Genomic DNA, 15,093 nt, shown 5'->3' with positions numbered 1-15,093 from the left:
CTCAGTTATTCTTTCTTCCAAGCTCTAAAACATTTACGTAAGTTGAATACGAATTTTTGTTCAATTACTTCTGACATACATTACGACATTGGCAATAAAAAACTTTCCACATCATTTGTTTTGTCATACAAAACTTTCACACATTGTATCAGCTGTCTTTCTAGTAACAATATACGGCGATTCCATGCATTGTGTTGGAAGGCACATCAAACTATTCTGCATTAAAGGGTACTTGTGTTCCTTCATACACCATGAAGGGCATTTCAGATTTAATAGGGAAACGTTTAACTTCGACCCTTCTGTTGTCAGCGACTTGCTTCAAATTTATACTTAACACATCTAATGATCAAGTTTCATTATCGATTGTTAAAGAAACAGCTTCATTTGGTAAAAAAAAAAACAATTCATTGATTGTTTTATATTTAATTCCTTTAGTTATTATTTACTTGTTGTTCATATGATACGAAAAAAAATGTTCAACATAGACATGGATGAAATATCACAGAACAACTTACTCCTGTTTAAAGCTTTAATCTCGAAAAGTTTCTTATGACAAAACCTATTACATTTTTAAATTTTATAAACGAAGACATGGCAGCTAGACAATTGCTCATTACATGTCACACCATGTTAAAGTGGCTTTACTACACCATAAAACAATGTATCAAAGTATGAAAAGCAGATGAAGAGTACATAGGCTTTGATAGCCAATAGCTGTTCTTTGATTATAATGCAGCGCAGATAACAGTATTTATACGCTTGTCGATCTCATTAGAATGTAAGCGGATAGTTGATATTACTTTAATTAATTACTGCTCAGGAGGTTCAGTAATGTAAAAAGTAGATTTTACTAACCACGATAAACTACTTAATGATTCAAACGGGTACAATGTCCTTGTTGAAAACTGATATAGAGGCAATATAGACTACGATACAGCATAATAAACGTCATAAAAGAAATTATTGTCGCTGAGACGAATAACTTTTCGTTGAAGGACATATGTGATTATTGACAACGTAATGATGAAAATAGCGTGGTACTGAAACGTTTAATGTTATAAAGTTCCCTGTTTCTTCGCTTTTATTTTAATGGTTAAAAATTAAAGTCATCTTCATTTGATCAGTTCGCTGCAATTAGTGTGATCCAAATATAATGAAGTAAATCACGATCACTAAGTTAATGACGATCATACCTTATCAATTGTTTCAGATTTAAACCAGTCAATAACTTTCTCTTTACACATGCAAATACCTTACTGGTCAAAAGAATTGAGGGGACATGGATTACTAATTCACATCATATTTTCTGTCGCGTAACAATACTTGTAAAGACGTGACGTATCAATCGAATCACGCTAAAGTATTTTAACGGCAACCTTTGAAATTGAGACAAATAAATTGGATCATGCTCGGCAGTTTTAAAAGAAAAGACATCGGACAGGATCCATAAGACGCCATTTTCAGTTAATTATCAGGTAAGGTATTAGGTAATTTGGGAAATTCCGAAATTCGCAGAATCTAGTTATTACTTTCGAGGGATAATTTTCTGTTCCTAAAGTTAACGCATTTAAATGCTGTGTAAACTATGTTTTTTCGTTTGCTTCGGACGTAAATTCGACATAGTTAATCAATCATTATTCATCACCGCTTCTTTTTAAGTCATAAAATAACCTACAGAAATTATATCAGTTTGTATTTTGTTAAAAAATATAATGTGCATCTATGCTTGATACTGGAAGACCCATTAAACTTTATTGCATTTTAAGGGTTCTTGTGGTAATGTCCATACACCATAAAGGGCAAAGAAATTTCAATTATAATCATTTGAACCCCGTTGGTTACGTCGTCTGCGTCTTTCTGCAGAATATTACACATTAAACTATTCAATCTTATTAAATTCTAATAAAAAAGTTGCACTTTGACAAAGAAAATTGAACAAGATGCCGAATTTTCAGATCTTTATTGAAGTTAACAAAGTTGTTAACGTTATCATTGTTAACGGTTTTTTTGCGCTGAAATTGTTTTTGATACATTTGCAATCTGCAGTGTTGCTAACTAGACTTGAGACAAAATCTACTAAATATATTTGAATATACAATAGATTGCGTTTAAAAGTTAACAATGATGCCATTAATCACGTTGATGATGCACACTTACTCCTAAATAAAATTGTCCGCAATAATACAACTGTTTTGATATACAAAAAGGATGAATAAATATCTAAAACAATGGTTCTTATGAAGGATACCGAGATTAATTTGAAACACGGTATTTCTTCCTTATGAGATGGTAGTAGAACACTGTAAATCTTACCATTCACCAATCATTTAATATTTTCGCGATGTTAGCTATTAAATACACATTTTCAATATTGTTATCAGTAAATAATAGTTTTCATAAATGCATTATTTAGTAAGTTATAAATGGTTTATCACTCACAATTTATGTTTGTTATACATTTGCATGTATTGATATTGAATAACAGTGTGCCCTTAACAAAATTCTCAACAATCGCTCCATTATCACATATCAATTTACTCTCGTTTGCAGATTTAGTCTGGAATATTTCTTTACAACACTCATTATCTTGACTTGCAAATACAAAGACACGTAAGCTATGCATTTCCTCGTTGCATGTGACGTCGCATTCAAGTGCCTTTATTACACTACGTGAAGTATGCGAACCTACCGGAAATCAGATGAAGAATATGACAGTCGATAGCTGTTCTGTGGTTTTAATGCACCGCAGATAACAGTTTTAATACTCTTGAAGGTCGAATGAGTATCATTAAAATGTTTGCAGGCATTTGATTGATTACATTTAATTGTTACTGCTCGGGATATGTGGTGATTCAAACGGGTATCCTGTCTTTGTTGAATACTTTTATATTGGCAATATAGACTATGATTCAGCAAGATAAGCGTCGTAAAAAGTAGAAATTTCGGCGAGACAATGACTTCCTTTGTAAGACATAGATGATGCTTGACATTGTAATACGTTTAACAGTGTGGTAATGTACAGTTTGTGGTTTATACTCCTCATACCACATACATGTAGTCATCTTCATTAAACAACTACCCTAAATAAAGTGGGATTAAAATAACCTACTAACCTATTAGTTATTTGCGGATTATTCATTACCACAGATGTATCTCCAATACAAATTAATCAAAGCACATTGTTTCATATCAGTTTTACGATCCAGTATGTTTTGTCGTCACACTGCTAAAGTGTTTGGTAAACATAATTTCATATCGTTTAAAACGTTTAAAAAGACCCTTTGAGTTATTTCTATACATGTGTTCCTTAGCATACAATTATGTTTAGTAACGAGCACTCAGAAGGCCACCAAACACAAACTACCCAGTCATTCAATCACAGTCCTGTCATGCCGTTACTCAGCTACTGAAAGGTCACCGAACATGAACCATGTACCAGGGCCTTTTTCATACTGTCAACAGGGTCTCCTAGTACAAACTCATACTTCAGAAAATGTTTCAGATAATGCGTTAGGTACTGCAATATCGACATCTGCTAATATACACACCGGTATATAAGTGTGGTTACTCGTGCGCATTCCACAAACACGCCCAAGACCACGTTACAAGCATGAGGTCGATTAAAAGCATCTGCATTCAAAAGGTTCAGCCGTCCAGCTGTTTCGTCCGTTTTAGATGGATTTTACCTTGTTAAGAATACATATACAGATAAGACTTCACCTTTTTATAATGAGAGCATCTGACTTGGAATGCATCTTAGGCCTATGTTGTTATTGGTTGTTTTTCTTTAATGTCATATGACCCTCACTGGTGTGTAATATTCTTAACTGGAAGAATATAACACACCCAGTATACGCTGTTTCTATTTATCCTTGATAAAAAGGAGTACAGTACCTATTGTACACATTTGCATTTCAAAACATAATTGTGGAGACTGCAGAGTAATACGGATTTTATTTTGACAGTTTCATTGATTGAGGTTAGGTAAATCACAACTGCGACTGATATCAAACCACCTCAAAATCATTAAAAAGACAGATATGTCGAGATGGCGCCAATCAGTTTTACTTGATATGATCGGGTTGTTAACGATAACCACACAAGTGATTTATAATAAGTTTATTATTGACGCTATGTTTTATTAAACCTCAGTTTTATTTTCAAAATCAGTTCAACTCAGTTATATAAGGGTAGGTTAGGGTAGGTTATAGTGTCGAATAGAGTTCACGAATACTAATAACGTGGGCGTGTTTTTTCAGATTTCATAAAAATGGCATACTGCCAGAAGTAACCAAATTACTTTCAATAAATGAATAATAAGTTTAGCCCACTCACAAGAATATATTTGTTTGCTGTAAACAAACATCCATAATTAAGATTGGTAGGAAAATATGGAAATTTGTAAAACATGATCATCTATTTTAATTGCGCTGAAGGAAAGAATGGACCAATTGGCTAATGTGCATTTTAACCATTACATTTTAATCAAAGTTACCCTTTTACCACTTATTGAAATTTGAAAATGTAGATCCTTTGATCCCTTTATTAGTATCTCTTTTTTTATTAACTATCGCATTTTTACAATATTAGAATTTAAATAATGCATCTGAAATTATGAAAATATCAATTGTCGGAAAGAACCTTTGGTTTCCTATGTAGCATGATATCCACTTGTATAGGCTTAATATTTTTTTAACGTAATCAACTTTGTCAGAAAACTGCGGAAATAAAATCATCTAATCGTGCAACACATTTCTTAATGAACAATAACAAGAGCGCATGATAACTTGAACTCGAGGCAAACAGTGTGGAGAAGTCATACACAAGTCATAATGGTCATTGGCCTTTCTGAGAGTGAATACAGACGGTCCTTCCTGATTCAGCTGAATACAATCGATAAAGAAAGGCCACAAGAGAGCTTACCCCCATGGATTAAAGTGAAGAAGCAGACTTGATTGTACATGTTATCCTTAACAACGTGTCATAAACCGACTATTATACGTCAACGAATTTTAGTTTAGACAGATATATTAAATATTTTATCATCAAAAGCGGTATCAAGAGGAGTTTAAATGCGTTTCTTCTCGCATATCATGTAAATTGGTTTTATGATAGAATTTATCACCATCTTATTATGTCATATATTAAGCGAAATGTCAGAGAACAACTAAAGCAATGTCTTCTAGTTAACTCAAGTGTTACCGTACATTACAAGGCGGATATTTCACCGTGTGTTGTCTGTTTTTGTTTGTATATTTGTGTTTCGTTCAGTTTCGTACGTTATGTCTCCATACAGGGATAATACTTGATTGTTTGACAACTTGAGTTGTCGCTTCAGGTTCATTGTAGTTGATTCAGAGTGTTACAATGGTGTTTTGCTTCGTATGGTTTCTAAAGGTAAAGGTATCCGACCCAAAAATTTGTGAACGTTGTGACAGTTTTGGTAACGCTATGGTATGTTTTATATTTGAAGTATACAATATGAACGCATTGTTTATTTTACATACTTATTAGTTACTTAGTACAGGTAAATAACATGAGTCGAGTAATACAATTATCCAATTGAAACTACAGGGACAAACCCTATAAGCCCTGTTAGGAGGCATGTGGCAAGGGCCTAAACGACAAATTTGTGGTGTTTGTATTTATAAAAGCAATATTTGTGCGTTTGTGTCTCTAGTTCACGGTCGTTTGGGCTCTTCCAATGCGGTTATCCCACCACTATCGGTAAAGCTTTTTTGATGCTTGTGTTTGGATGGTGGGATAATAGAACACGATTTCATTTACAGAGGTATTAAATTGGTTTATATGGCCAAAGCATCACACGTATCCCAACATGTATAAATAATCGCAAAATTAAAAATATAAGCTTCATCAGAGCATGCAATTACATGAAACAGTGAAAGTTTTAGTAAAAATAACATAGACACTGATAAAGTAATTCCAAGAACTCTATGACCGGATACAAAATTCACCTGAAATTGCGAAAAAGTGCTAGCTCATAATGAAATGACGTCTTGACACATGAATCTGTTAAACTACTTTTACAAGCCGAGTTGATAGAGATTATAGCTTAATTATGATGAAACAAAGAGAAAAGACTTCTGAAAACATAGTAGTGACATGCACAATCAGTGAGCAAGAAAGTGATTTTTATTGCAACACGAAACCTTTTTTTAAATTATTACACTTAAAACTACCAAGATACTTTAGTGCAGTTATCTAATTACTTTTGCACAGCAGATAACCGTTCAAATTAATTGGTTTTTAATGGCTGTATCTGTTTTTAATTTATGTCGATACTTTATTTTTAATTGAAATGTTTAATGTTCGGAACATGCGGTATATGACAAGCCGTCTATTTTGATTACAGACACTAGACCTTTCATGATTCAACCGGGTATCCTATCTTTGATGATATATGACAGATTGAATAGTAGAATATAATATTACATGGTGAACCTTTTCAAAAGCGATACCATGACCCGAGACAAACGGCTTTTCTGTCTAGGTCACATTTGATATGTTTGACAACGTTACAGTGAAATGTTTTCGGTATTGCAAATCAATAGAAAATAAATCTAAAATCAATTTCCATATTTCTTCATTTGAGTCATCGTCTTGTTTAAAATCGGTCAACTTAAACACGAGTGACTAATATATCATACAATTTATATAGATAGTTTGTATATACCGCGATAAGTATTCAGTACTTGTCTTTGTAGGCAATCGTTTATTGTCTATATAATCGATATTATTTTACACTTGAGACTTATAATTATATAACAAATAATGATCCTGTAGTTCAATATAGTTTTGACTGTTTCTGGTAAGTACACACGAAAGTACAAGTAAGTGAAGCGCCAAAATTGATAAATCATTTTGTTCCTTATTATTTTTCCTGATTATTCTATAACTACATATAGAAAAATGAAGTTCAAAATAATTCCATTAAATCATGATATCAATACATACAAAGCATACTTTCGTATATGTATATTTGCATTATAATTGCGTTATTTGTGAATATTCAATTTCAATATCATTTTCAAAGGATAATAATTCAAAACACTTTCAAACCTTATGTTGTCAATTTATTGCTAAAATTGTTTCAAAGGAGACACTTGTCTTCTACACCAATGCAAATGGCAAGTTATTAGAACACATGGACACTATTGTAATGTTTTGTTTTAATGATATTTGCTTTTATGGTTAAACAATGATACAAAACGCCTATATAGTTTTTTCCTGTGGTAATATACTTCATTTGTAGGGCTTTATTACTTATTTGTATTGTCACCAAGTAAGAGATGAAATTAATTGTTTGTGGTTAACAGGCTTTTAAATATAATTGATAACAAATTTCAAAAGCGATACCATGACCCGAGACAAACGGCTTTTCTGTCTAGGTCACATTTGATATGTTTGACAACGTTACAGTGAAATGTTTTCGGTATTGCAATTCAATAGAAAATAAATCTAAAATCAATTTCCATATTTCTTCATTTGAGTCATCGTCTTGTTTAAAATCGGTCAACTTAAACACGAGTGACTAATATATCATACAATTTATATAGATAGTTTGTATATACCGCGATAAGTATTCAGTACTTGTCTTTGTAGGCAATCGTTTATTGTCTATATAATCGATATTATTTTACACTTGAGACTTATAATTATATAACAAATAATGATCCTGTAGTTCAATATAGTTTTGACTGTTTCTGGTAAGTACACACGAAAGTACAAGTAAGTGAAGCGCCAAAATTGATAAATCATTTTGTTCCTTATTATTTTTCCTGATTATTCTATAACTACATATAGAAAAATGAAGTTCAAAATAATTCCATTAAATCATGATATCAATACATACAAGGCATACTTTCGTATATGTATATTTGCATTATAATTGCGTTATTTGTGAATATTCAATTTCAATATCATTTTCAAAGGATAATAATTCATATGCAGATATATACATCGGTTATTTATTTTGCGCTGTTGATGGTACCTTGTACACATTGTTTTTTTACAGCTATATTGGAATAAGCAGAATTAAGAGTTAAATTTGTTACTGCTTGTTATGATCGTTTAACATAGTCTTGGGCATTCACAATTACTTGCCACTTCACCATTTCACCAATTTCTCACCTAAGAAATTAATTAAGGCAAATACACCTGCTAAAGATGGTTATTGTCATAAGCAATTGTTTGCCTAATTTGTTATCAATTATATTTAAAAGCCTGTTAACCACAAACAATTAATTTCATCTCTTACTTGGTGACAATACAAATAAGTAATAAAGCCCTACAAATGAAGTATATTACCACAGGAAAAAACTATATAGGCGTTTTGTATCATTGTTTAACCATAAAAGCAAATATCATTAAAACAAAACATTACAATAGTGTCCATGTGTTCTAATAACTTGCCATTTGCATTGGTGTAAAAGACAAGTGTCTCCTTTGAAACAATTTTAGCAATAAATTGACAACATAAGGTTTGGTACTGATACATTCTTTTGTTACTGTGTGGTTGCAACTTGCTGTCACTTTGTTTGTACAAATATGTTGATAGATGTACACTCACTGTGTGATAAAGCAGCAGAGGTCTCTACTTTTCTACTGTGATATTAGTCATGTAAATTAGTTAGCAACCATCTGAAGCCTGAATCTAGTATTTAGATTTCCTTTTAAAAATAACATGACCAATAAAGTGATTAAAGTATATAAATTTGAGGTATGCAAGAAAAACATCCGACCCTCTAGAACACTGCTTATTTAATAACTCAGCAATCCTTGTTACTTATGTGCATGCACTTGGTTTTAGATTATTTTCTCTATAGACCAGATACACATAATAGGTATATTATAATTGTTATTCTGATTCATTATGAAAACCTACTGTGCATCTACTGTGCATGTATTAACTTGAGTAAGTGGCGCCGGGAATATTAAACAGATACACTCAAGTCATATCACAGAAGTTTGTTTAAGATTATTCAATACTGGCACAATTAATATTAAGACATATACTGCCTATGCTACACCTAGTATTTCTTTTTAGCCTAAATTTAACCCATGGACATGCTGCCCTTTTTCTAAAATATGTTCTCTGTACACAAGTTTATTGTTGTTGAATTAAAGTTATAAAAGAAGCACATAAATAACCAGAAGCAATGAGAGTTTGAGTATATTCAACTTAAATACTTTTAGATTGGTGTAAACATTGTCACAATATGGTAGTGCCCTTTAAATATACCATGCCCTTCAATCCTCGATGAAACACTTATCACCTGTACCAGTATTTCAGTAAGAAAATATGAACTGATGCTGAACTGCCTATTACACTTCAGCAAGCCTTGCTATTAACTTTTGCCGTTGTGGATATGATGCATCATGATGATACACCATGATGGGCATTAATTAACTTAATAACTATTAAAGATGTCTACAGACACTTGTTATTTTGTAATATTTGTTATGAACCAGGGGCCAAATTCAATAAACAACTTAGAACCATCTTAAATTTAACTAAAGAGAACAATCTGGGTGTTTTGATTGGACTTTAAAAATTAATTGACCAAATGACTGAATGTAATCACTAAGGCATATCTAAGAATAAGGCTGAAAGCTATATTAAATAACACACTAGACCATGTTTTGCTGTTGTACTATGTTGTTGTTATAAAAGGGGCAGAGTTACTGTTACAATATCATGTACTTGTGTATGTATGACTTTTTGTGAAAAATTGAAAAAGCAGAGCACAGGGTATATTTTTCAATATTCTGATATATATATATATATATATAGTTGAAACAAACCTTCAATCTCTACAAAATAGGGTAGTTTCACAGCAGCCAGATACTGGTGTTAAACCTCTTGTATGAAATGATGCTGAAACTGTTGAATTTCCGGTATTAGTTGTTTGCAAGACAGATGCAGCCCTCATACATTAATAGAATGTGAGTACTTATAATAGACCACGATTTTCAATAAACATTATTCTATTCTGTACAATGTATATTTTCACATTTTAGTGGACTATGAAACTGCAAACCTAACAGCCAACATGCCAGAGGTGGAGCTGAGGTGTACTCTGTCGGGGATAGGGCCTGCAACTGTCTTTGAGTTTGAGTGGAAGGGGCCTGATGGTAAATTGCTTGAGGGCGACCGCTTCAAGAACTTCCATGGAAATGGAACCCTCGTCATTAACAAGCCTAGTCAGTATAGTTTGAATGATATTCTCTAAAGTGAAATAAGATTTGTTGTCAGTAATTTATTATTGCTGATAATTTCAGATTGTTTCATTACATAGCCCTTTACACACATATTATACTTTTATTGATGCATAAATGTACTTTTATGCAAAAAGGCTGTAGATATTGAACTCATATGATTGACTTACATGTATGGTATGTATGAGTTCTTGACATTGCCATATGACTGTTACAGCTCGTGCTGACATGGGGGAGTACCATTGTACAGTAGTGTTCAACCCAAAGAATGAGAAGGAGAAGCACTCAATCACACCAAAACCAGTCTTCCTCTATGGTAAACATGAAAGTCCAATATAATATGGGTGCAAGTTACAACTTAAGTATATCTTGCTGCATGTATTCTTTGTTGCAGAGAGAAATATTGGTCTTTTCTGTAAATGCATGAAATCAACCTCCGTGTAAGACATGTTGCGTCAATCTTCCAGGAAAAGAAAAATGCATTATTTTATGAGTTTTCCTTAATTTCTTTGATGATCCAAAAATGTTTGAATAATATATGAAACAGTTCCATCCATCTCTCTGAAGTAGACATGAGTTATTCAGTCATCAAAACCAATCAACTATTATCCTTATTATATGACTGTTTGGACTGAACATTTTAACAAGCTTGTAAACTCTAATGATGTATATCAATGGGGATGTGCCTAATTGTCTGATTTCTGTGTGAAGCTGGGCCTGCTATAGTAAGCAACGACAACAACAAGAACATGGTAGAAGGTGACAAGCTGGAATTGAAATGTGAGGTGACAGGCTACCCAACCCCCACCATCGGCTGGTACAAGGGTGACCAAGTGCTCAACACCACCATCACGATCCAGTTTGACAAATACAAGGGCATTGACAATGGCAAATTAGTCATCTTCGAGCTTGGCTATGATGACGCTGGCAAGTACAAGTGTGAGGCCATGAATGACTATGAACCATTCATAGTAGAAGCCGTGATGGAGGTCCGAGTTAAAGGTAAGATTAGTTTGAACATTAAATATTCAGCATTGATTACAAAACTGTATTAAAGTAAAGTCTTACAAACATGTTTTACATTGTTCAAAACAAACCGGTTTACCGCATACTACATGCTGGTATTGATCATATTTTATTTGAAGTTCTTTGAAATGTTTTCAATCTTATAAAGACCTTAAAATACTGTTTACTCCCTCTACAGACAAGTTGGCTGCCCTGTGGCCATTCCTTGGCATTGTTGCTGAAGTTGTGATCCTGTGTGTGATCATCCTTGTATACGAGAAGCGTCGCAGCAAGAAACTCGCAGAGGAGGATGAAACTGATGGACCTACGTAAGTCACTTTTTGTTTTAATTTACAGTTCTGACAAATTTCTTAGTGAAGTCACACAATTTCCCTGTCTTAATAGTATATTGCACTTTTGACACTCCTCCAACTCTGAATATTTGTAAATTCATGCATATTAATTGTCAAACCTTCATGTCTGGGATTACTTTGGGATTAAGTCATCCTCACACTCATTTCAGTCAATAGATCGATAATGACCTGTTGTAAAGTCCTTACACATGGTATTCACATTGGTCATTGTCATAAGGTGAACTCTATTGATAAAAGGTTAATAGGTTAAAGGTCAAGTAATGGCGACCCTCATAAGAAACAGTTTCCAACCTATAACCTCACCTGTGAAAGACTTGTTCAAATGTCCTCAAACTTTGTATGGTCATGGCCTAGGTAGATAACCTCTAAATTGTATTGAATTTGGGATCACTTTGTCAGTTGACCTTAACAAGAAAAAATGTTTCCCGCTAAGTGTGTGGAAAACTCTTGACTCCTACAGTCCCCAAACTAAGTGGGATTATGTATATTGGCCAGTCGATGACCTCTTGATTTTATGGTCGGTAATTTAAAGGTCAAGGTTGTAGTGACTCCATTTTCATTGAAATTGGTATTAAATTTGGTTCAGCAATGATGGGTTCTCTCAACAGAAATGACATCTGATTAACATAGTTGTATCTCAAAATGGTTGCTTCAGTAATGTGGAAAACTCAAATAACATGCCTTTTTTATTTGAACTGCAGGGAGAACACAGTTGACCACAAGGATGTCCGCCATAGAAGGACTTAGACATTGAAACAACAACTCTCAGATATCTTGAAACATTTCCAATTCCTCAGACCTATTGTCAACACTGCGAGCAATCCACAACTGCAAGAACACTTCATTGATCTCTGTCTGAACAAGCAGAGAGGCATTGTGTCAAATTTCTCGGATTTATCCAGTTGTTAGTAGTGTTGATGCAGTCGTCTTACTATCAATATTTTGTATATTCAGTTTAAATTACTTACCATATTAACGAACTTATTCAAATTTTTGTGGAGATCTCATTAACAGCTACCTTCTTAATTATTGAATTTGTAATTAATACTAAAACCCATGAGCAAACGTATTCTTTGTGTTTGTTCTATATTTAAGAATTTAGCACTTAATTGGTAAACACAAACATAATGCGGGTTTCATAAACTGCTACATAGTGCAGAGTTGCCATAAAAAGTGCACTACACAAAAACTTGTGTATATGTTAGTAGTCTCACCAGCTGTGTGAGCAAATTTAATGTTTTAGGGCCTGCAAATATCTATAACACTTGTTTAATGTTAAGATTGTAAATCAAGTCATAATCAATGTTTTATTATGCAGAATGAACATAATATTTTAAAAAGTAGTCAAGAAACTGATGAAAAAAATGTGTTATATCTACATGTATCAGAGAAATTGGTTTTGAAACAAGTGTATTATGTTCAAGATAAATGTCATTAAGCAATGTTTATGATAAAATGTTGTAAACTTGTTGATAAGAGAGGTCGCAAATCTGCATTGTTGTAAGATAATAGCCACTCTAGTTATTGGTAGATCTTAAATCTTATTTTAAAGGTGAATACTTGTAGAAACAAATGCTTGTATCACGAAAGGAAAGGACAAAAGGTTGAATTATAAATTTATGGTGTGTTTAAGTTTCGTACATGTTATATTCATGTAGTATGAATGTTGATTGAAAACAGGTGTTATTATAATATTATTCCAGTAAAAATCCATTCGGGTCATATGTTATCTATACTTTGTTTGATTGTTCACATGTCACTCATGATATAAAAAGGCGATTGTCTTTTGGATTTGAACTGTATGGATTTTGTTATTATTTTCAATTAATTATAGAGTTACACTAGTTTAAACACCTATCATCATACTTGATATCCAGACTGGTAGTAACTCATAATTTGTATTCTATTGATGACTTGTTTACCAAACTGGCGTAACACCTCTCGAAAGTCCAGGACTACGCCAGTATAGGAGTACTGATTACATATTTCATGTATTTGAAATACACGATTCAAACATTATTGCTCCTTTATAAGAATAAATGGTTTAAATTTTATACCAAAGTGTACATCAACACTCTGTATACATTACAACCTCACAAGATACGTGTAAGAGAGTGTCGAGAGAATAATGCTGCTCATAATGAATGGAAATGGATTCTTTGAAGTTTTTATATACATATATATTGTCCCATATTTGCACCAGAGTATATATGTTTATTGTTTTAAAACTCATGTACTTAAGAATTCCCGTATTTGCTCTTAGATTGTAGATATCTCCAATGCTGTATAGTCATTGATAACAGAGTGAAGTGTTTTTTTATTGAAATTTCCTTATTTTGTCTTAGTGTTGAATGATTTTTGATGTTACGGTGTATACATGTTGTAAAAATACCTTTCATGGATAATGTTGCTTGATATACTTTTGTTATAGATTTGTACTTCACATGTACTTGCGTGCAATACCTATTTTTCTAACAGGGCAAATACTGGAAAAAATCAAATTAAACAAAATTTGTATATACTTGCCAAAACCATTGCAAGAAATAATACTGAAAAAAGATAATTATTTATCACATGATTATATTCAATTTTTAAATATATAAGTATTGCTTGAATAGAAATTAGTTCACCTAACATAAGATAGTATCAGTATAAGCAATGTTATTCTGCAATGATCTATATTTGTTTCCGCACATATGATATTTATACCAACTGTGGTAGATTAAGGATTGTTTGGGATTCCGTTTTTTACTTTTAGAATGTTATGCTTGTCTGTTACACAGCGTATGAATCATGTATTGTATATAGATCAGACAAATAAAACTCCCCCACAACATACACAGGTTCTTGTTGTTTCATGATGACTTATAGTCAGTCATCATAATCTTTTGACTGTTATTCGAGAGGAATAAAGCAATACTGTTTGTTTGTGATTCGTCTGAATTATGCAACATCTTACCCAAACATTAGACTTGCATGAAACTTGGATCACATGTTCAAATCAGGGACAAGCAGACTGCATATTGAAACTTCCCCTGGGTCATGATGGTTACAGCATAAGGTCAGGGTTTTTTGGGCTTTGCATTTGCTCTGCAATTTCGACTACAGTGCGTTGAAAGGTTTAAGGGTGCAGTCTTGAACAAGATTGCTTAACAGCCAGATCACTATTCACTCGCTGAAATATCCGATTCACACAATTCTAGGTAAAACAAATTTACCTATGAGTTTTATATATGATACCACACAAGGTAAAGGTCTCGGAACATTTCTAGGTATTAAGCTCACAGTTCATGATTCAGGGTTTGAGCCCTACTCCACATCTCTACAAGGATTTAAGTGAAACGGGTTCATACATAGTACATATTTTTTATCAATTTAGATCTTTAGTAAATAAAACAGTCAGGAATATTGGTCAAGATTTATAAATTCAGATTTATTCTTGGGAATAATTGTTCTTTGTGAATACACAAAACCA

General features: G+C 32.8%; 1 protein-coding gene across 1 annotated transcript; it reads left to right on the top strand.

The window, feature by feature from the left end:
• Positions 1–10,026: 10,026 nt before the first annotated feature.
• Positions 10,027–14,456, top strand: LOC128228355 (neuroplastin-like). The gene is made up of 5 exons (XM_052939636.1): positions 10,027–10,224; positions 10,457–10,555; positions 10,951–11,241; positions 11,444–11,573; positions 12,320–14,456. Exons 1-5 carry the CDS (start codon positions 10,074–10,076, stop codon positions 12,363–12,365), a joined length of 717 nt encoding a protein of 238 aa, XP_052795596.1. The 5' UTR covers positions 10,027–10,073; the 3' UTR covers positions 12,366–14,456.
• The last annotated feature ends 637 nt before the right edge of the window (positions 14,457–15,093 follow it).

The sequence above is a fragment of the Mya arenaria genome, chromosome 3 (assembly GCF_026914265.1).
Source record: "Mya arenaria isolate MELC-2E11 chromosome 3, ASM2691426v1".
NCBI classification, from domain to species: Eukaryota; Metazoa; Mollusca; class Bivalvia; order Myida; family Myidae; genus Mya; species Mya arenaria.
This window is presented reverse-complemented; position numbering and strand designations above follow the sequence as displayed.